This window comes from Streptopelia decaocto (assembly GCF_964273445.1).
Source record: "Streptopelia decaocto genome assembly, chromosome: 1".
NCBI classification, from domain to species: Eukaryota; Metazoa; Chordata; class Aves; order Columbiformes; family Columbidae; genus Streptopelia; species Streptopelia decaocto.
Window position 1 is genome coordinate 36,383,078 of NC_138663.1, and position 20,651 is coordinate 36,403,728.

The 20,651-nt window shown below is 40.4% G+C and overlaps 2 protein-coding genes across 6 annotated transcripts in view; one reads left to right on the plus strand and one right to left on the minus strand.

Moving 5' to 3' along the window:
* Positions 1 to 16,914, plus strand: part of TBK1 (TANK binding kinase 1) — a 30,324-nt gene extending 13,410 nt beyond the window's left edge. For all 5 annotated transcript variants that reach the window (XM_082064652.1, XM_082064656.1, XM_082064653.1 and 2 more), the window contains 13 exons: positions 1,084 to 1,280; positions 3,441 to 3,499; positions 4,619 to 4,710; positions 5,134 to 5,235; positions 7,916 to 7,994; positions 8,822 to 8,943; positions 9,067 to 9,143; positions 9,501 to 9,540; positions 11,818 to 11,919; positions 12,031 to 12,127; positions 13,067 to 13,173; positions 13,498 to 13,569; positions 14,284 to 16,914. In XM_082064652.1, the coding sequence (XP_081920778.1) occupies positions 1,084 to 1,280; positions 3,441 to 3,499; positions 4,619 to 4,710; positions 5,134 to 5,235; positions 7,916 to 7,994; positions 8,822 to 8,943; positions 9,067 to 9,143; positions 9,501 to 9,540; positions 11,818 to 11,919; positions 12,031 to 12,127; positions 13,067 to 13,173; positions 13,498 to 13,569; positions 14,284 to 14,335 (1,198 nt within the window). In that variant the 3' untranslated portion in view covers positions 14,336 to 16,914. The remainder of the gene's footprint in view (positions 1 to 1,083; positions 1,281 to 3,440; positions 3,500 to 4,618; positions 4,711 to 5,133; positions 5,236 to 7,915; positions 7,995 to 8,821; positions 8,944 to 9,066; positions 9,144 to 9,500; positions 9,541 to 11,817; positions 11,920 to 12,030; positions 12,128 to 13,066; positions 13,174 to 13,497; positions 13,570 to 14,283) is intronic.
* Positions 16,371 to 19,965, minus strand: LOC309449149 (uncharacterized protein; the record flags this gene model as incomplete). Its single annotated transcript, XM_082071087.1, has 3 exons — positions 19,555 to 19,965; positions 19,205 to 19,404; positions 16,371 to 16,385 (listed from the first exon to the last, which is right to left on the minus strand). Exons 1-3 carry the CDS (start codon positions 19,919 to 19,921, stop codon positions 16,371 to 16,373), a joined length of 582 nt encoding a protein of 193 aa, XP_081927213.1. The 5' UTR covers positions 19,922 to 19,965.
* Between the last annotated feature and the right edge of the window lie 686 nt (positions 19,966 to 20,651).

Consider the following 20,651-nt stretch of genomic DNA (forward strand, 5'->3'; position numbering starts at 1 on the left):
GATACCAACTCATCACCCATTTGTATATCTTACTTATTTACAAAGTAGTTTTCCAGAGACTCTGTTCAACTCTCGCTTTTCTTACCTTATCCTCAAGAATACATATGTGCACATTGTCTATCTGACATAAAACTCTTACAGGGATTCTGAACTTTTAATTGGTACAATTTAGGATCCTGAGTTATATGGAGTTGCCTTTATGGTCATCAAATGTTGATGTTAAAATCTAAAATTCTGGTTTACAGTTTGATACAAAAATCAGTGGCCTTTCTCTGTATTTTGAGAGAGCCCAAGTACTGTTTTTGCTGAGAAGCCTTCCTTGTAGCTCAAATTGCTATTTGTACTTTAGCGTTATTTACCTTTATGATTATTTGAATATGAGCTGCAGTATTAAAAGGTGTCAGTGCTGCACAGGAGGCAAATTGGTCCTTCCTGTTAGTGTGCCTACGGTTTTTCTTCTTTGTGGGAGGTTTTGCTTGTTGATATTTTTTGGGGGTGCAGAGTGAGAGTGGAGTGTTTATAAATTCTTATTCCTTGTATCCATTGATTGCTGGAAATAAAATACCAAAGTGCCCTTCATTTTCCTCATCACTGCTGTTTTAGGAGATAATCTGGCTGTCTGTTAGCTTACAGGCTGAATTTAAGGTGTGTGCTTTTTGAAATGTGAAACACTATAGAGTTTTCTCTTGGAGGGACCGTCTGTCTCCTTTAACGAAATGGGTATGCCTGAGAAAACTAAAGCATGCTTTCTTCCTGTCATCTGGTGTTGTCTGTTTTTACTGACCTTCAGACTCCAGGCCAAAGCAAGTTTGTTTACACAGACGTGCTTTGGTGGAAAATCAGAGGTAGAAAGGGAAGTCTGGTATTTTGCAGGAAATAGGATTTATTATCGTAACAGAGCAACCTGGAGCCTTAGGCAGTGCGCTGCTTTTTGTGCTGCTTATAAGTCAAATGCTTTATGTATAAAACCAGTTATGAATTAATCAGAAGTAAAAGGGATTTTTATTTAAATAATACAAAATCTGAATTGTTGAACTACTGTAGTGAGTCTAACTACTACTGAATGTATCGTTTGTATTATAGAGCTGCTATATTTCATGAGTTGGTCTACAAACAGACAAAAATACCATCTCAGAATCAAGAACTGATGTATGAAGGTCGGCGTTTAGTACTAGAGCCTGGGAGATTGGCACAGCACTTCCCCAGAACTACTGAGGAGAACCCTATCTTTGTAGTAAGCAGGGAGGCTGTGAACATTGTCGGATTAATCTATGAAGAAGGTACATGAAAGTCATTTCCTCTTTCTTATAGCTGTCCTTTGTAAATAGTTTGGGTTATTTAATTATAATTTTATATCTGTTATGTCTCAGGAATAGTGTTTGAAAATTTTCTCTGTCGATACCTGAAGTTGTAAATACGCAGTCCAAGTTGTTTTGTTTTTTGTTTTTTTTTTAATGCTGAGTATCCAGCATATTTTTGCAGAAACAGTAGCTGTTTGTGATGTTCCTAGTGCTCTGAACCTGAACATCTGTGTGTGAAGATGTAGTGGTGCAAATGGAGTTCTGAAATTTTTTGAAGCATGATACTTAGCAAGCAGAAAGGAACATTGTAGAATGTAATTCAAAGCTGGTTCTTTTGTTCTGCTACTCACAAAGTGGAAATTCAAGTTTTGCTTTTTTTGTTATCGTGAATGTAGTTAGTCTTTCTTTTAGCAGAGGATGTCTTAACAACTTACCTTTGCTTAGAAGATAAGGTAATGCCATAACAGGAAAAATAAATGGAAATGCAAACATGATTTCTTTTTTATCACTGAGAGGCTTATAGAGGGCCCTGTGCCAGAGCCCTTTTTTATAAGAGGTGAGCTTGAGGACATGCCTCCAGTTGAGAAATCAGCATTGCTTTTGCCAGTATGTCCCACGTACTGACTGCTGGGGCCAGCTGGCACTCACACGGAGGTGCTGAAGCCTGTGGGTAGGTGAGATGTTTGTGGAAAGATCAACTGGGCCTTTATGTTGTGTCAGAGCTTTCTGAAGGCGTCAATGAACAGGAGAACAGAGGAGATTCAGTTGGCAGAGGCTGCCCTAGGTTTTAAGAAGCTCTTTGGGGAAGCCCTACCCTGAAAACTCTCAGTGAAACTAAGTAGCCATGAGATAGGAGGGAACAGTCTCCCATGCGGGCAGACACGAGGCTGAAGAATAGAAATAAATGGTTGGCTTTCTCAATGGAGAGAGATCATTAGTGGACACCTGCATTAAATCAAAGCATGCTTAAGTTGCCAGACTTCTGTAGTAGTGAATGTTAAAGGCTTTAATTGGTTCAGAAAGCTTCCATTGAATTAAGGGAAGAAAAATAAAAACTATCAAGGCTTTTGTTAAACAAAAGTTTCACCAGATCTCAGGAAGTCCTTGAACCACAGATTGTTTGAAGCTGGGAGAATCTGACAGAGAATTCTATTTTGCCCTGTCCTTGCATTCTTCCCTAAGCCTCTGCTATTGGCAGCTGTGGGAGAAGATATGCTGAGCTGGGTGATATACAGTAATGCTTTTTTGTATAGAGGTAGCGGAGGACTGGGCAGAGAAGGAACCTAATGATGTTCAACAAGGGCAAGTGTAGGGTCCTGCACTTGGGGAGGAATAACCCCAGGCACCAGTACAGGTTGGGGGCAGGCCTGCTGGAAAGCAGCACTGCAGAGAAGGACTTGGGAGTTCGGGTTGACCGTGAGTCGACAGTGTGCCCTTGTGGCCAAGAAGGTCAACGATATCCTGGGGTGCTTTAAGAAAAGTGTGACCAGCAGGTCGAAGGAGGTTCTCTTCCCCCTCTACTCTGCCCTGGTGAGGCCACATCTGGAGTACAGCATCCAGTTCTGGGATCCCCAGTTCAAGAAGGACAGGGAATTACTGGAGGGAGTCCAGTGGTGGGCTATGAAAATGATTAGAGGCCTAGAGCACTTTTCTTATGAGGAGAGACTGAGAGAGCTGGGTCTGTTCAGCCTGGAGAAGAGAAGGCTGAGAGGGGATCTCATCAATGCTTATGAATATCTCAAGGGTGGATGTCAAGAGGATGGGACCAGTCTCCTTTCAGTGGTGCCCAACAGTAGGATGAGGGGCAACGGGCACAGATTGAAGCACAGGAGGTTCCATCTGAATATGAGGAGAAACTATTTTGATGGTGCCGGAGCACTGGAACAGGCCGTGCAGAGAGGTTGTGGAGTCTCCTGCTCTGGAGACATTCAAAACCTGCCTGGCCACTTTCCTGTGTGATCTGCTCTGATGACCCTGCTTTAGCAAGTGGGTTGGACTAGCTGATCTATAGAGGTCCCTTCCAACCCCAACCATTCTGTGCATTTCTAAAAGGTATACTAGTGTATCCAATAATTTATTAAGACTTTTGAAGTATCTTGTGCAAAGTAAGAAAATACAGATATTTGTTTTATATTTCAGTTTTACTTCCTAAAGTACATCAACGTTATGACTTGGATGGGGATGCCAGTATGGCTAAAGTGAGTAATTATGATTTTAATTTATATACTTCAGATAATGCTACTGAAATGATATTGAAATGGAAGTTGTTAACAAGGACTTGAAAAGTATATTAAAGCCATACTTTTTATACAAAGTATGTTTGTATATTAAAACAAAATAACAATCAGAAACAAACCCCCAAACCACAACGGCTTTCTAAAGTTCAAGTGCTTTGTTACTCTCTAATTCAGTGATGGGGGGAAAGGATCCTGTCACTTTGGAGTTCTGAAGTTAGTGAGAAGATTCAAAACATTCCCTGTGATGGTGCAAAACCTAATGTAAGGAAAATAATTTTCATCTCTCTCTCAATAGAGAGGGAGTCTCTAGGACTTTGCAGAAGCGTAGGATTTCTGTTGCCTCTCGTGCAAGTATTCAGAACCTGTGGGAGGCAAGTGGAGGATATTTCATTCTTCTGGTCATTTTTCTAAAACAACCGAATGTGTGCATTGTCATGCTTTGACTTTGTGACCATCATTTGTACTATGCCTGTAAAATAGTGGCTGCTGAGGAGCCTTGTATTCAGGCATGGTAGTCCTCAAAGTGTATGTCTCTTTGAATTCCAGAAGTCTTTAAATTTAATAAACAGAAAGTCATCAGTTGATATTAATTATTCAGAATATTTAAAATTATAATTTCTGAAACTTTGTTCACAATTCTAAGTAATGCAGCAAACTTGTAAGTGAAATTAGGTGGAGGGGGTTCCTAGCCTTAGAATTTAAAAATGTGTCCTTTTTTACCTATTTGTTTTAATGTGTATGTTTAATTCCAAAACTACTGAAGAAACATACTTTTGACTTTCCAGAAATTAAAGTCAATCCTGAGAGTAAGGGGTGTCAGGTTTTTTTATAAGAGACTTATTTTCATCCCTAACAGATATTGCAACAAAACTGGAAGAACACACTACCATGTTTAGCTCTGCCTCCATGAGTGTTCGGTTATCTCCAGACTAAAGTTCGAGCAAAGTTACACATTTCGAACTACCATCTTCATATTTTCTTTCTTTTATTAATCTATGTTGCTTTGTTGTGATTAATTGACTTGAAACAATTGTTAAGAGAATGCCAGAGTAGTGCTAATGTTGTTTGTTTTTCCACCAGGCAGTAACAGGTATTGTATGTTATGCCTGTAGAGTTGCCAGTTCTTTGCTACTTTACCAGGAGCTGATGCGAAAAGGAATACAATGGCTAATGTAAGCAATTGATTGAATCTGCACGTTATTTTTTTAAATTGAGATATGCTTTGATTATCAATACATAATTATGTGTTCTCCTTGTACTTTGGGAGTTTTTCCTTACTACTTGAATATGAATAGGCTTTCTGAATTTTTTCCTTCTTTCTGTCATTAAGGAAACAAAAATATTTTTTTTCTGACAATAAGGTTTAGGTATTTGCAATTTCTCTTTCTTCTGTGGGTAATTTAAGTCTAACCTCTGGTAACATGCAGGTATAATTGAGCATCTTGCACAAGAGAGTTTTATATGAGGAATATGCTAATGCATCTGGATCTGAAAGCAATTCTTACTAGCAGTTATTACTGTACGTACATTATTGTATTACTGATTGCTGGTAAGATGACAGTTAAATACTTTTGTTATATGCTTCACTTTTGTAGTGAAATAATCAAGGATGATTACAACGAATTGGTTCATAAAAAGACAGAGGTGGTCATCAGGCTGGATTACTGCAGCAGAAACATTGAGAAAGCTGAAAAAATGTGAGTAGAAGCACTACAGCAAATGCATTGATTTTTCATTATCACCTTCAATGACAGTGGTATTTTATGCTATGTTTATTTACAGGGGTCTTGCATTAAAAAAAAATTAGAATCTCCATGGATTTGCTGATCACAGTGACTTAAGCAAATTTAGTAATATGCTTCACTCAAATTGGAGTGTTAATTTTGCTCCTTAATCTATTGGGAACAAGTAATTGCTATTGAGTATGTGTTCTTTTTCTCCTTTCTTCTCTGACTCACTCATTTGCTGCTGTTAACTTTAGAAGCTACAGCGAAGTCTGGACAAAGAATTGAGTAGCTTTCATTAGTCCTCTGGTGCTTTTGTTGCTGAGTTGGCTTGTGTGTGTTTATTAAGATGACTAAATACTGCCCCTTTCACAGCTTTAATGCTGTAGCTTTTTATTCATGGAAATAATTTTAATGTTGAAGTATAACATAGAACAGCCAAGGAAAAACAAAACAACAACAACAAAAAAACACCCACAAACAAAAAAAAAAAACCAACCACCAAACCAAAACAAGCCCCACCAACTAAAAATAAAGCTGCATTAGTATATCACAGTGTATGCACACAGGGATACCAAAAATAAGCTGTGCAGGCAATTGCACTTTTGTAATTTTTTTCAAGTGCTTGGCTATTGCGTTACTTTTGTCTATTTTGGTTGATTCAAAGAGCAGAGGTCTGTGTCACAGAGTCTCACTGTCGCCCATATGGACATATAGTAGAAAGTTTTTTAGAGTGCTTTCCTTAAAACTGACAAAACTTATAATAAGGAGCAACTAAAGAATTGTTATCTCTTAGTGTAGGAGACTCCCAAGTTTCAAGACGGCAGAGGATGTTTATTTCTCTTGTCTTCCAGTCCAAGGAAGCAAATGTTTTCCAGGCTTTTCTGCTCTACCTTTTTCGGTCAAGTGCTGTCTGTAGGAAGTGGGATTGCACTGGTGAATTCTCCTCCCAAATTTCATTTTTTTCTCTCTCCCGATTTTTGTTTCACCCCCGAGTCCCACTCAATGTCCAATTCTCGGTCAAATTAAAGTGTCCTTGCGGTGTTTTGTTCAGTCTTTCCACAAACTAGCGTTATCTCTGTCTTGAAGGTATGTTATGCAGTTGGATACAAACTTTAAACCCCAGTTCTTTATAGGATTCTGCTATGGGTAGTTGTTTTACTATTCATGCTACTGCCAGTCTCCTCCAAATGCTGTCCTGGTCTTAGGATTCTCTGAACTTGCTTCCAGGCTACTCTGAAAATGTAGATGCCCACAAGGTGATTAAAGCACTAATGCAGAGCCATGGGGTTTGCAGAGTACACTTAAGAGTAAACTTAAGCCACATGCATGTGTGAATTGAACAGGCTCTATGTAGTGACTGTGGGTGCCCAAGGATTTGTCAGAGTTGCCCTGTGTGTGCCAGACATGTGCAAACAGATACCCCTGGACTTTAAGGTACTTGTTTTAAAAACCAAAACATAACAAAAAAACAACAACAGTGAAACTGTAGCAAAGTTGATAACTAGCAAGATAACAGTATACCTGTGTGGCCTAGTTACAAATTGTTAGGGCTGTAATCCAAACTCTTCATCAAGCCAGTTTACACTAGTTGACAGAGCTGGTTCTTGTTCGTTTTGTATTTGGTTCATACAGCTTCTTCCTACGTCCTGCTTGGTGCCCACAGGAGAAAGCTGCTTAGAGCTCAGAAGAAACGGCTGTATATTCTGATTTGTGATTCTAGTGCTTTCAGCAGTATCCCAGAGCAGGGATTTAAACAAAAATTATGTTCGCTTGCAAACTGGAGTAGTTTTTGTGAACAGAAATTTGCTTTGTGTTTGCACATGGTGTTTTGGCCTGTTAGGAAGGGGCAGGATTTTCAGTTTATTTGACTTCAGAAGACTTTTATGGTGTTAGCAAAGGACATGTCCTCTTGTTAGTCCTCCCTTTTCAGGGGTGCTTTAAAGCATGACAATGCAAAGCTTTTAGTTGAAAAGGTAAAGTACTGAACCTCAGCAAAGTATGTATATTTTTTGAAAGCAGCTGAGCTGGTTTTGATAGTGTTTTTAAAAATAAAATGTGCCTGAGACTCAGCAGGAAAAATATTGTCCCAAATTATTTATTTGGCACTTTGAACTCTGGTCCTATGGAAAGTATCGATATGAACAGATGGTGCTATAAACTCAGCCTTTAAAGTTCTGGTAACTCAACCAACCCAAGGTTTTGGTAACTCAGCCTTTCCAAGAAGTTTCCACAGAAGAGCATTTTGGTGCACTGGAATATTAGTTTGTTGTGTGTCATTGACTACTTCAAGTAACTTTAGTTTGGTAACCTTTTAAAATTGATGAGAGAAAATAGTTTTCCACAACCAGTCAAGGACAAATAATGAGAACAGAATAAAGAAGTCAGGAATGGAAGTTTCAAACTTCTTTTTAATAGTTCAAATATAGAAAAAAAATCAAGGACTTTGTTTTCATAACTAAAATGTTTCCATTATTAATGTCCACTTAAGGTTGTCAGTGTTTCATGGATGCTGCTTGACAGAGACAGTATTTTGTATAAAACAAAAGGTAGTTATGGTTAATCTCTAGATTCAAGGAATATTTTGAGTCTCTTCACTGCTTGTTGATTTTCTTCTTTAAATGTGCTTTTTTTTTTTTTTTTTTTTGCTCAGATATGAGAATTTGATACAGATGAACTTGGAAGCACCAGAAGTGGATGAAATTTCAGAGATACACACAAAACTGTTGCGAGTAAGTATCTTACAAACCTCTGTCATTCTCAGAATGCTGTTTCTAAAGAAAACACTGGATGCATGTTAACACAGGTTTATCTGTGAATAACAACTCTGAATTTTTGAAATCAGTTCTAGACTGCCAAAGGTTGTTAAATTGCCCGTACTGAGATGTGGATATCTTTCTGAAAACAGATTGAATCCTTGTATTAGGCCAGGGTGGTGAAAATAATCAGTTCCTGAAAATACAGTCTCATTTTCTATCATGCTCAAGCCAAAAATTATGATCGTGAAACATATTTTACTTTGTAGATTTTTTACCTTCTATTGAACTACTTCATTGGCTTTCTAGAATGATACAGACACACACTTCAGAATGATCGGCTTTGAAATTTGCATCAAGTTTCCAGACAAGTAAGGAGGAACTGAAAGTAACTTTACACACTGGTGTCCTAAAGTTCTCCAGTCTAAAAGTAGAAGATGATTAGTGCATTTTTATTTTGAAGGAAAGGTATGATTTATGTGGGTATTCATTATATGAATTCTTAACAAAACAAGAGAACAAGTGTGGAAGTAAATAGGGAATATATGAAAGGTAGAAACTTATTGTTGGAAGAAAATAAATATTAACTAACAGAAATTCCAGCATCAAAGATGATTCATTCTTTTATAGAACTGCGTTTTTTCTACTTTTAGCAAAGCCTAGGCAGATAATTAGGCATATTTCTTTAATGAAGGTCAGTGAAACAAACGAGTCTCTAGTATTAATGTGCTCAGTCTGTTTTCATCCTCACTAATGTTTTACTTTACTCAGTGGTAAGATTGGACTTTCTTGCTCTTATGTAGCTCTCCAGCTCGCAGGGCACAATAGAAACTAGTCTTCAAGACATCAAAAACAAACTTTCTCCTGGTGGTTTACTGACTGACACCTGGGCAAATCAGGAAGGCATGCATCCAAAGGACAGAAAGTGAGTAACTGTATTAATTATTTTAATATATATTGAATTCTACGTGAGTTGTAGTTCATAAAGCTCCTTGATAGCTGAAGTTTGTATATAAAATATCTCATTTTCTTCCTTTTGTCACTCTAGTCCAGAAAGGCTGCAGGTGCTGCTGTGTTCCATCACAGATATTTATTATCAGTTCAAAAAAGACAAAGCAGAACGAAGTAAGTAACTTATTTGATTCACTTTTAACATAAACTGTAAGATAAAGGACAGGTCAGTCCTTGTTCCACTAGGATATCTATAGTAGGAATGGAGAGTTAGTCAGCAACAGTGAATACATCTGTACATCCTTCTTGGTGAGGTACTGTCTTAAAGCCCATCTGAATGAAATGCCACTATTAATCTCAGAAATTTGAATTGCAAGACTGAAGAGGAGGAAAAAAAAAAGTAAATGACCACTTTTCCCTATCAGGATAGGAGAAGGAAACCGTATAGAAAATGAGTAAATTTAGTGGAGTTTTACATAAATAAACTAACAGAATTAAACTGGTAATGTCTGTCATCTGCTCTGATCCTAGGGCTTCCTTATAATGAAGAACAAATTCACAAGTTTGACAAGTAAGTTTTCATGTTACCTTTGGGAAATACCATGATTGCTTTCAGGTCCTTCAGGTGCTTTTGCCAATAACCTCTTCTGTTGATTTTTTTGTTGTACATTATAACTTTAGGATTGCTTTTTTAAAAATTTCCTTTAAATATCCTAAATACATAGTGGTGCCAGCATATGGTAATAGGGTGCTTTCTGGCAACTGAGTTCCTTCACTTGGCAGACCTTCTAAATGTAGATGAGAAATACCTGTTTGCTATCTAGGTGTAACTGTCTTGCAGGATGCACTTTTTTTTTTTCCCCTGTTTTTTAAGATTGGAAAAGCCCTCAGTAAGTGTAAAGTGACATTGTAACTAAGATGGAGATAATTTTCTACAGATAAATAAAATATGGGCTAGCTGAATGAAATTCTATAATTATTTAATCTTCTAGGAAATGTAGCACAAAAAATAAATTTTAATGCAGTTCTTCATGCCTGTTTAAAATTGTCACTTATGAGAGGTGGCCACATTGTGTGCAACCTGGGTATCTGGGCTCCCATTAGGCTCAGCTGACCCTACTGACAAAGTCTTGAGCAACTGTGAACAGCTGCTCTGCTCATGCTGCTGTACTGGTCTCAGTATCAATTCAGTTCCTCATACGCAGATGTCTAATACTGTTTAAGTGGCCCTGAGGTATCTGAGATGTGCTCTGAGGCTGGGAGGTAGGACACAAGACAAATGGGAAACCTGCACCTTTCTGGGTAGACAGAAGCAGGGAAGGGTATCTCTGTGCATCTCAAATGATGCTAGATGCTTATATTTAAGTAATTGTTTTCCTAGTGGCTAGTCAGTTGAGTGGGTTCCCTATACTTTGCTGAGTGCTATATGAATTTAGACCCTGCTTCTGTCATTTTCTAAAAATTCTTGCTGTTGCTACCACTAGTGTGGTTTCACTGACAATTACAGCTAGAAAGCTGATGTGCAGGAGGCGCTGGTGTTCTCACAAACATGCCACTTGATTTTCCCATAGTGAAAGATAAATGGGGTAACTGCCAAGCCGGGGGGAGATTGCCCCAAGATAAAGGACAGTAGGGGCAGGAAACCTGTAAGACAGATCTGGATCCACTGATGGAGACTTGGACACGTCATATGCGAGAGATAATGCGAGCGATAATTTCCAGCCATATGTTCTTAAGGATATAGTTGTAAAACAGGCAGACATTGGGATTCAATCCACAGCTCATTTTAAAACTGCACTACCTTGGGCAGACTAAAGAAATTTTAGGGCTTTTTCTACCATGCAAACTGTGCCCTTGCGTTAATATGTGAGTAAATAAATAGGCTTCACTTTCATGGTTTTGAGTACTGGTATGTTTCCTAACACAAGTGTCTCCTTGGAATTGTTCAGGTATCTTTGAGATCCTAACTACATCTTCTTTTACTGGATTGGTCACAGAGAGAAATGGCAGTGGTTTGTGTTAAGAACATGGTGCCATTAGCAACAGAGACTGGCCTTTTGTAATATTTACCACTAGATAGACAAGGGAGCAGCACTCAATTCAGATTATTTTTTTTCTGTGTGAATGATACATTATGTATGCCTGATGACAATCCAGCTAAACTCCAGCGAGAATTGGATTAACCAATAGCTATCGTGCAATACTTAATGAGATACCAGAAGCAGGTGTTAGACTATGGTGTCCCAATACCCCTTAGTGCAGTGCACAGCATGGTGAGGCAGTTACACTGGGATTACAGTCTGCAACACTGACCAGAATTGGGGTTTGTTTTGTTTTCCTGTCCTTGTCTCTATATGTGCTTTCTTTTTTCTACTATCATAAATCTAAGCTGACACAAAAATGCAGTTTTTCTCTTGCATGTGTATTACTCAGCACGAAGGATTATTTGTATATGCTGGAAGTTCCTAGTGTGTGCAGAAGGCAAATAAGAAATAATAAGGATTTTTGTCCTTTCCATTTAGAATCCCTTTTCCTTAAATGTACTTGCTCAGATAAATACTGACTCAGAGAATACATTTGACCATTTGTTAGTATACAAATAATTGCAAGTAAATGCTTCAAATATTTTTTTTTCTCCCTAGTAGGGAGAAAAAAAAATGTTATGTTTTTGAAACATAGACTGTCAGTTCATGCAGTGTGTTGATTTTTCATGCATTACAACAGCATGAATAAAGTTGGCTGAAGGGATTTTAAGTCCACATAGTTTTCTTCAAGTTTCAGAAAGTAAATTAGAGGAATGGGGTTTTGAAAGCAGTATAACAGTATTCTGGTTGTTTCTGTGTTGCAGGCAGAAGCTGTGTTTGCATGCAACAAAAGCCATAGCTCTGTTCAAAGATGAATGTGTCAGCAAGTATGATACATTTTTGGACAAGGCTGAGGACTGGACAAGGCAAGCTATTGATTTCTTTAGTATTTGGTAATGTTCACTGCACCACTTTATAAAAGGAAGCTTTTAAAATAAAACTTATTTTCTTTTTAAAGAAAACTTATTTTCTTTTAGGAAAATGCTTCACATAAGGAAGCAGTTACTGGCTCTCACCAACCAGTGCTTTGATATTGAAGAAGAGGTATCCAAATACCAGGATTATATCAATGAGGTAGAATGCTTCAAAATTATGTAAAGTGTTTGCATAGATAAAAGACTATTCCATGTTGTTTAATATCAGTACTGTGGTTTATAGTGAGTCATACATTAATGCAGTTGTATTAAACTGATTTATTTGCATTTTGTCTATAGTAGCTTCATTGCTAATGTTGGAGTGGCATAGAGAGTGGTTTGATTTTTCTGAATCCTGACTCGATTTGGGGGTTGTTTTTGTTGTTGTTTTGGGGATCAGGGGGGTGGTAGTATTAGCGTTCCCCGCAAAAAATCTGTGCAAATGGATGTGGCTTAATTGAGAAGTGTTCTATGTAACTGTTACCATAATGGTATCTGAGCACCTGGAGGATTATCTTAATACTCTTACAAAGCATAAAAACACTACTCCCGTATTCAAGATGAGGGGATACATGCTAAACTAATGCTCCTGGTGACATGAATGAAAGCGTTTTGTTAAAATTTGTACAGTGACTCTGCAGGATGCAAGCTTACCAAAACTGCAGTAAAACTATTCTTCTTTATAAAGAACATATAAATGGAAGAAAAGCACCTGACAGGTGTAAAAGTAATTAGGGAATGGTGGAGAGCAGCATTTTACTTGTTATTTGCTTGTATTTTGGTAGCACTACCGAAGTCAGGTATTAATTAGGATCCTATTGCCTTAGGATATCTACAAACATAACAGATAATCTTCCTTTTGAGAGTTTGGTGTGACAGCATAAGACAGTTAAGAAGATGGAACAAATCAGGGAACTCTAGGTAGTGTCAGTACAAAACTTGCCATGACAGTCTCAACTTGGGGAATATCAGCTGCCGTACTACTGTAATGATTTTGTGAGGCATCATAGCAATGGAGAATTTAAAGGATTTAAGGTGGGCATCAAGATACATATGACAACTTATATTGTAACTTACATTTCCTTTTTATCTATTACAGTTACAAGATGCTCTGCCACAGAAAATGTTCGCAGTTTCCAGTGGCGTGAAACATACAATGAATACAGTTTATCCAAGTTCAAACACATTAGTGGAAATGACTCTTGGGTAAGAATTTCTTAATTGGATTGATGTAGTATTCTGTACCTGTTATAGAGGTGAATTGTTGACTCAGTGGTTGCTGTGTTAAGACCAAGAATTTTGTATTGCAGAAAAAACTTCATATCGCTAAAGTGGTGGTATAGATTTAGAAGCGAGTAAGGGACAACACTAATATATCATCTGTCACTTTTAGTAAATAACCAGCATGTTATCTGTCCCTTATTTTGTATGTAATGACGAGTTGCTGAAAGCTTTGCAATGGTGAGTGATCATAGCAGATAATTGTCCCTATCAAAACTGTAACCTTTCTTGCGCTTCTTGTTACTACAGCATGAAGAAACTAAAGGAAGAAATGGAAGGGGTTGTTAAACAGCTGGCTGAGAACAATCACATTTTGGAAAGGCAAGCAATTGTTTTCCCTGTTTGGGCTGATACTAGGAACAGGCTTAATTTGGTACATTTTGTAGACCCAGTTGGTGTAACAAAACAAAAAAATATTCAAAAGCTTGAAACGTTACTGTAAGATCATTCTGACACAGCAGTTGTGGCATTGTTGTTTCATGTTACTTATGTTTAGCTAATAAAAATATCTGTTGCACAGACAGATTAATTCTGAATTAAGCACAGTACTTTTGTAGCAATCCAGTGGTGTCTTTTAACTCCTTGTTTTTAGACATAATTTTTAACGACTGTGGAATTATACCAATCCGAATGAACGATTTTTGCAGTTTTCAGATTGTTGACCTCTTCACTTTATTTAAGCAGATTTCTTATAATCCTGAGAGGGTATTGTCACTATCACGTACATGCTGACTTTGCTTTTTTTCTCATGATGATAAAGTATATTAAAATAATTATCTCTGAAAGCTTCAGGGTCAATTGCTGATAGAGCTGAGTGTGGCTTCAAGCTGAATTAGTTTTGTTCTGTTCCCAGTCCCATACTGGGAGCATAATATCCTCTCCTCTATCTTCTTTTCACATACAAAGGTTAGATAAAAATGCCTGTGTTGGCGTGTGGCTATGGAAAGGAAGAACCCACAACTAAATTATAACAAATTAAGGATTTATTCTATAATCTAGTCAGTCACCTAAGAATAGATTGTTTTTTCATTTTAGATTTGGTGCTTTGACTAAGGATGGTGGCCTGTGGAACGTGGACTGTATCTAGCTTTCAAAGGACCTGAAGAGGACTTGTAAATTTTTTCAAAGGGAAAAAATAACTTGTAGGACTTTTAAAGGCAGATAATAAATCTGTATCCAGGGTTTTTTTTCCCCTCTGCAAATGTAATATTAAAAAATGTAAATATGTATAATATGTAAATATAAAAGAAATATGTCTTTTTTTGGTCAATGTTAGGATAGAATTATTCCTGGCAGGAAACTTAGCCCCTTGGAGGATCTCTGAAGTCCTAAAGGCAAAAGTGTCATTGATGAAATTGACATTTGTTTTCTTTGAATATTGCCCCATTTCTCAGAATGAAATTTAGTCTTTATTGCAAGAGGATGTACAGAACTCTAAACTTTATCAATAGTCTTTAAATGGTGTTTTGAGTTTCCTTTAACCACCACTATTATGTTGGAGTCTAGCAGAAAGACTCTGATAATCACAGAACATGACGATTGTTTTAAAGATCTCTTTAAATAAGTGGGAATAGGGGCTGAAAGCACAGATAGGACCCGAGTGGAAATGCATTTCTCTTTCCTTCACATCCAAACTGTTAGTCTACATCTACTTCAGAAAACAAATTCACAATATTTTTAAGTTCTTCTCCATATTTGGTGCCATGTTGTCTGTAATGATTTGACTGCTCTGTATATGGAAGTTTTGCACTCCAGGTTGTCAGACTGAATGTAAAAATTCCTTTTTTTTTAAGAGTACAGCATTTTCAGAATTTCTCTGGAATCTTGTTGCTCACCGCCAGAGAAGCGGGTTCTTAAAATAAAATAGCATTTTCAGAATCCTGTTTTCAGGAAAGGATTCTAACCTTTTTTAGAAGGTTAGAAATCAACATTAGGAGAATTTATGGGCAGTCAGTAGACCAGGTAGAATCATAGAATCATTTTGGTTGGAAGAGACCCTCAAGATCATCAAGTCCAACCATAACCTAAGTCTGGCACTAAACCATGTCCCTAAGCATCAGCCTCAGTGGTGACTGAACATTGGAAAAATAAGTTACCAGTCTAGATCTTGAAAAGGCACCACACCCAGTGCTGACTTACAACTGAGATATTAAACTTAGGTGGAAAATGTAGTAACACTATATATTTATTTCCCAGTATCAGTGGTTGTTACTTTCAGTACTACATGACTGGGTTGCAGAGTTGCAGAACTATAGAGCCTGCTCCAAAATATGTAGGAGAGGAGAAAGAGGAAAACAGACACAATCTCAGAAAACATCCCTCACTTGTATTGGATGCTACAGGTGTACTTATTTGTTTCAGATGAAGAGCACACAAATAATTGCAGACCTCATTCTTTCCTTGTGGAAACATGGCCATGGATGTTCAATGGTGTCCAGCAGCACTTCTAATGGCTGTGTTACATCTGTAAGAAGAGCTGGACCAACTATAGTTAGGATTTTCCATACTTAATGGTGAAGCATATAGGTATAAACTAAACAGTGGTACCCTGTGACAGCACCTGGTAGTTTTGTGATGCTTTTTCCCTGCTTATCTGTCCAGGTCAGAATACAAAATGTTTCAATTAAAAAAAAAAAAAATCTTGAATAGAAACTTATGAAATTTATAGTTGATTCTTTTATTGTTAGAAGAGGAAATTCACTGCCTTGATGTCCAAGATGAGAATCAAGTACTAAAGGGAACTCAGATATTTTTACATCCATGTGAGCAGCTTCTGACTTCGCAAGCTTTGTCCCCCAAAAAATCTAGCTATGCAAAAGGTGTGCAACAATTTCTTACGTGTTTTTGCATGGTTAGCCGTGGCATTCTTAACTGTTTGTTTTAAAATACCGGAACCGTGTCTAACTGGAATGTTTCAATGCCTGCTTGTACATTTGTTCATTCATGTCCACAGTATCACTGAGTGTCAGTAAAACACATGCCTAAGTGTTAAAAGAATTGGGCTCTCAAACTGTGCATAAATTGTGTTTTTCTACAATATTATGTCTGTAACGCTTTGTTGTTTGCAACTTTCTTAATTTTGAAAGAAATCAAGTGTTAGTTGGAATATATAATTTTCAACTTCATACTGAAGCAGTCTGAAAAAGAAAGATAATTGTAGTAACAATATAGTCTGTATATTGAAGTACGTGCGGCATTCTTTTACATGTTTGAAAATGTTTTCTGTTATATTTTCTCTTCATTTTAAACATTGCTGGTTTTAGTGTTGCTAAATGCATCAGTAACCTTCATCTTGTTAAAATTTCTTTCTCTAAAGCAATTTTAACTAAGCAGTAGCTAAGAAACTTGAAGCAATCAGTTCATAATCTGCTGATTATGTTCTTATGAAGCAAATACACTTTTCACATCAAAGCGTAGTGTATGGTATTATCAATTTTTGGCTCAAATTAAGTGTCCTGATACTATCAGTCATGCTACTGATTTGCCAAAAGAAGTAATAGAAAGTAATAATCTGGTTCTTCCTCCTGAGGCTGGTTTACTGTTTTCAGGGGTTTAGCTTAGTATATTAATTATCTTTTACTTGAACAAACCTGTCCTCATATGTATTGTGAAAATGCATGAGTGAATGACTTAATGACATAAATACATCATCAACCACTGACTGTACAGTGTGTACTTACTTCTGTGTCCTTCCATAATTTCACTTTCTGTTAATTTTAGTATTACCTTATACTTTTTATTTCCTCATAAGTACAATATACAGCCTGAAATCTAAAGTATTGAACTGCAGCTTAGCTTGCATTAGTCAGCTCTCCGGAAAACATGTCCCATATAGCGAAATCACTAGCGTAGGCGATATGGTAGAGCCACCAATCCTTTTTACTTATTTTAACCACTCTGCTGATAACGTGTTCGGAGCAAAAGGAGTTCTCTGTCCCTGGTGGGTGTGGAACAGTCCACTGGTAGAGCTCAATCAGTGCTGTTTTAGTTAATCACTGTAGAAGTGCTAATTGTAGAATAATTTTGGATATAGTACTAAGACAAGGATTTAAAAGGCTGAATAGAAAAGTTTACTTTGGGGATATTTTTTTTAAGCTCAAAGCCTAGAAGAAGGGAAGATGTGGAATAAAGTGCAGTTGCATAAACTTGTTTGGGTAAAATTAAAGAACGACTGTTACTAAGCTCATTGCCAAGTTGCGTAGCCTGCTGTCACTGTGAAATTCCAGCCCGGGAGGGCATGGCTGTTGCTCTGGCTAACCACATCTGGCTGGCCACATCTGGCTAGCTAAACCGCTGAGGGCTTCCAGCCAGGGACCTGGAAATCAGCGGGAGGGATGCACACCCTGGGCTGTGCAGAGGAAAGTGTGGTGAAACTGTCCAGCATGAAGATGAGCGCTTTTAAACTGGTTTGCCCATAAAAATTAGAAAAAAATATATATACTGGCTACCTCAAGATAAATTAGGGATGAAAAAAAAGACTGGCTAGAGTCTGGAAAACTCATCTGAGGGGGACTGGGAAAAATAGGAGTTGGCAGGAAGAAGATTGGAAGAAAGGGGGAGCAAAAGTCTTTGCTCAACTAAAGGCTGTTAGAGAGTATCAGCATTCACCACCACATCTGTGGTGAAAGGATTAGAGATCATGAATATAAATTGTAGTGCACAGAACAAAACAGTCCAGACTATGAGTTTGGAAAAATCTTTCTAACAGTAAAGAGAGTCAAGTGCCAGAACAGATTGTTCTGGGAACTGAGCAGGATTGCTTACAGAGGGGTTTTAGGAGCAGGTTAACTGCTGGGTGCTGTTGTGGCTGATTTTCTGTGCTCTAAGCAGCTTTGTTGTTGTTACTTGTTCCATTGATAACAAAAAAAAAATGCAGTAGGGGTAGGATCCTTCAGTAGAGTTTGCTATTTTTGACACTGGTACAAGCCCGGCCAGCAGTACTTGTGCTTGTAGATGTACATCTTCTGAAGAACTTCACTTCCTATTGACAAAGAACACTAGTGTGTGACGAGTGGGCTGTATTCTGCTCCTGAAAAATGACAAGTGTCCAGTGAAGGCTGTGACTACCCAGGCTTCCGCGCTCTCCCATCAAGGTACGGGCTGTGTCACTGCTGCCCAGCCATGGGAAATGTTTCCTGGACGAGCTGCTTTCACAGTATCACAGTATCACAGTATGTTTGGGATTGGAAGGGACCTCAAAAGATCATCTAGTCCAATCCCCCAGGATTCCTGCTTTACGGAACTTAGGCAGGGCATTTAAATCAGAACCTGCAAGTGCATCACCTGTCCTTCACAGAATCACAGAATGTTAGGGATTGGAAGGGACCTCAAAAGAAAATCTAGTCCAATCCTTCTGCCAGAGCAGGAACACCTCGATGAGGTTACACAGGAAGGCGTCCAGGCAGGTCTTGAATGCCTCCAGACTACGAGACTCCTTGCCAGCTCGCCCTGTGCCAGCGTGAGCGTCGCTTCAGCACCCTCAAGTACATTTACACTGCACGGTGCAGGGTCTGTTAGTGATGGCAGAGCTGGTTGTGAGCAAGTGCATCTGGGTAGCCCTGCACTGTGCCAGGAGAGCCAAGCTTGGCACCTGCTCCGTGAGCCCTGGGCCTGGCTTGGCAGGCACATTTGCTAACTCACGGTGGAAGATGACGCTGGCTCAACCGTGCTGCTGCTCCCGCGGTGATGGCCATGGGAGCCCTGCAGCGGTTTCAGATTCAAGCAGACAGGAGCAGTTTACAACCTTTAAAGAAACCAGGTGAAAATACTTCACTTTTTTTTTTCTTTCCACTTTATTTCCCGTGTGAATGTTCAGACGAATCGTTCATAAATCCTGTATCTCCACATCCTGAAAACGCCTTAGAGCTGGGAGACATCCCACTTCATACTGCTTAGTGCGAGGTTGCATTAAAACACGATGTTTCTAACAGCTGGGAGATGTGACAGTCAAACGTACCAGTGAGCTCACTGTTTTCTGAAGCTGTAGGTTTGACAGATCCGGGCTTTGCCTCGCTTGCGATGCCGTGACTTGGTGCCAGCTCGCTCCAGAAGGAGAGGCTGGGCTCGGGGGGACGGGAGCGGGACGGGACCGCCCTGCGCTCGCCTCTGCCCGCACTCCCGGCGCGGGGCGGCACCGGCGGCGGTCACGGCTCCCACCTGCCGGGAAAGACAACGACGCCCTGAAACCCTCCCCGTGGAAACTCCAGCTTGGGAAAACAAACAAACACACACACACACGCACACAGAGTGGCCACAAGCGGCGTATTATTAGGGCTTAATTGTTTTATCTACGGTCATAAAACGTACCTCCTGGAAACCCTCCACATCTTCCGTTCGTAATACTCGTTATTAGTGAATTCCTCGAAAACGGCAGGTGAAACTGCTGGTGAAACCGACCGCTTTCCGCGGGAGCGGGGCCGGCAGAGCGGGAGCGTTTCAGAGCCCCCGGCTGTGGCTGTTCCTCCCCGAGCCGTTCGATGGTGAGCGGACTCGGGGAGCGCGGCTGCGGCAGAGCGGCGCTGAGGGGCGGCGGCCACGCCGCGCTCCCCGGCCCGCAGCCTCTCCGCGGCGGCGCTGAGCCGAGCCGAGCGGCGGCCGCCAGGTCGGAGGAGGACGCGGTGCGGCGCCCCCCACCCTCCGCCGCCTCCCCGCTCCCTTCGCCCGCGGGTGTCATGTGCGTGAGGCGTCAACCGCCGCCCGCCCCGGCCGCTCGGCGGGGACAGGCAGCCAGCGGCCGGCGCACCCGCTCCGCATGGCGGCGGCCCCGGGCGACGGGCGGGGGAAGCCGCCGCGGGGCCGGGCGGTGCGGGCCATGTGCCCGCAGCCAGACGCGCCCGCCGGCGTCCTGGGCCCCGCGTATGGCGGCCGCCGCCGCCCGGCCCCGCCGCGGCCCCGCCACGTCCGCACCATCTTCGAGGCGGCGCCGCCGCCGGAGCCACCGCACCGCTTCGGGCCGGCGGCGGCGGGAACGTGGTGCGACCTCTGCTGCCGCTTCGTCCTCTCGCAGGGGCTGCGCTGCGCAGGTGAGCGCCCGGGCGGGGGAGACGGGCGCCGGGGCCGCGCTGCCTCGCTGGCCGCGGGTTCGGAGCAGCTGGGGGATCCCGGGTCTCACAAAATTGAGGGTTACGAGGCTTCGGGAGCCACGTCGGGTGTCTCCTGATCTGCATCAGGGACTCTGGAACGTGTTCCTTACCCGGCCCGAACAGGAACCTGGGTTTCCCCACATGGAGTGTTGGAGCATTAGGGGCTGCCGACGGGGTTGCCGTGAGCCGAGCCCTTTGTGCCGTATGGCTGGGGTGACAGAGTAGCATGGGGTGACAGCGTAGCATGGGGTTACAGCGTAGTGTGCTGTGTGATCCCGAGGAAAGCACTCCATCCCCACTCAATGGGAAGGTGATACATCT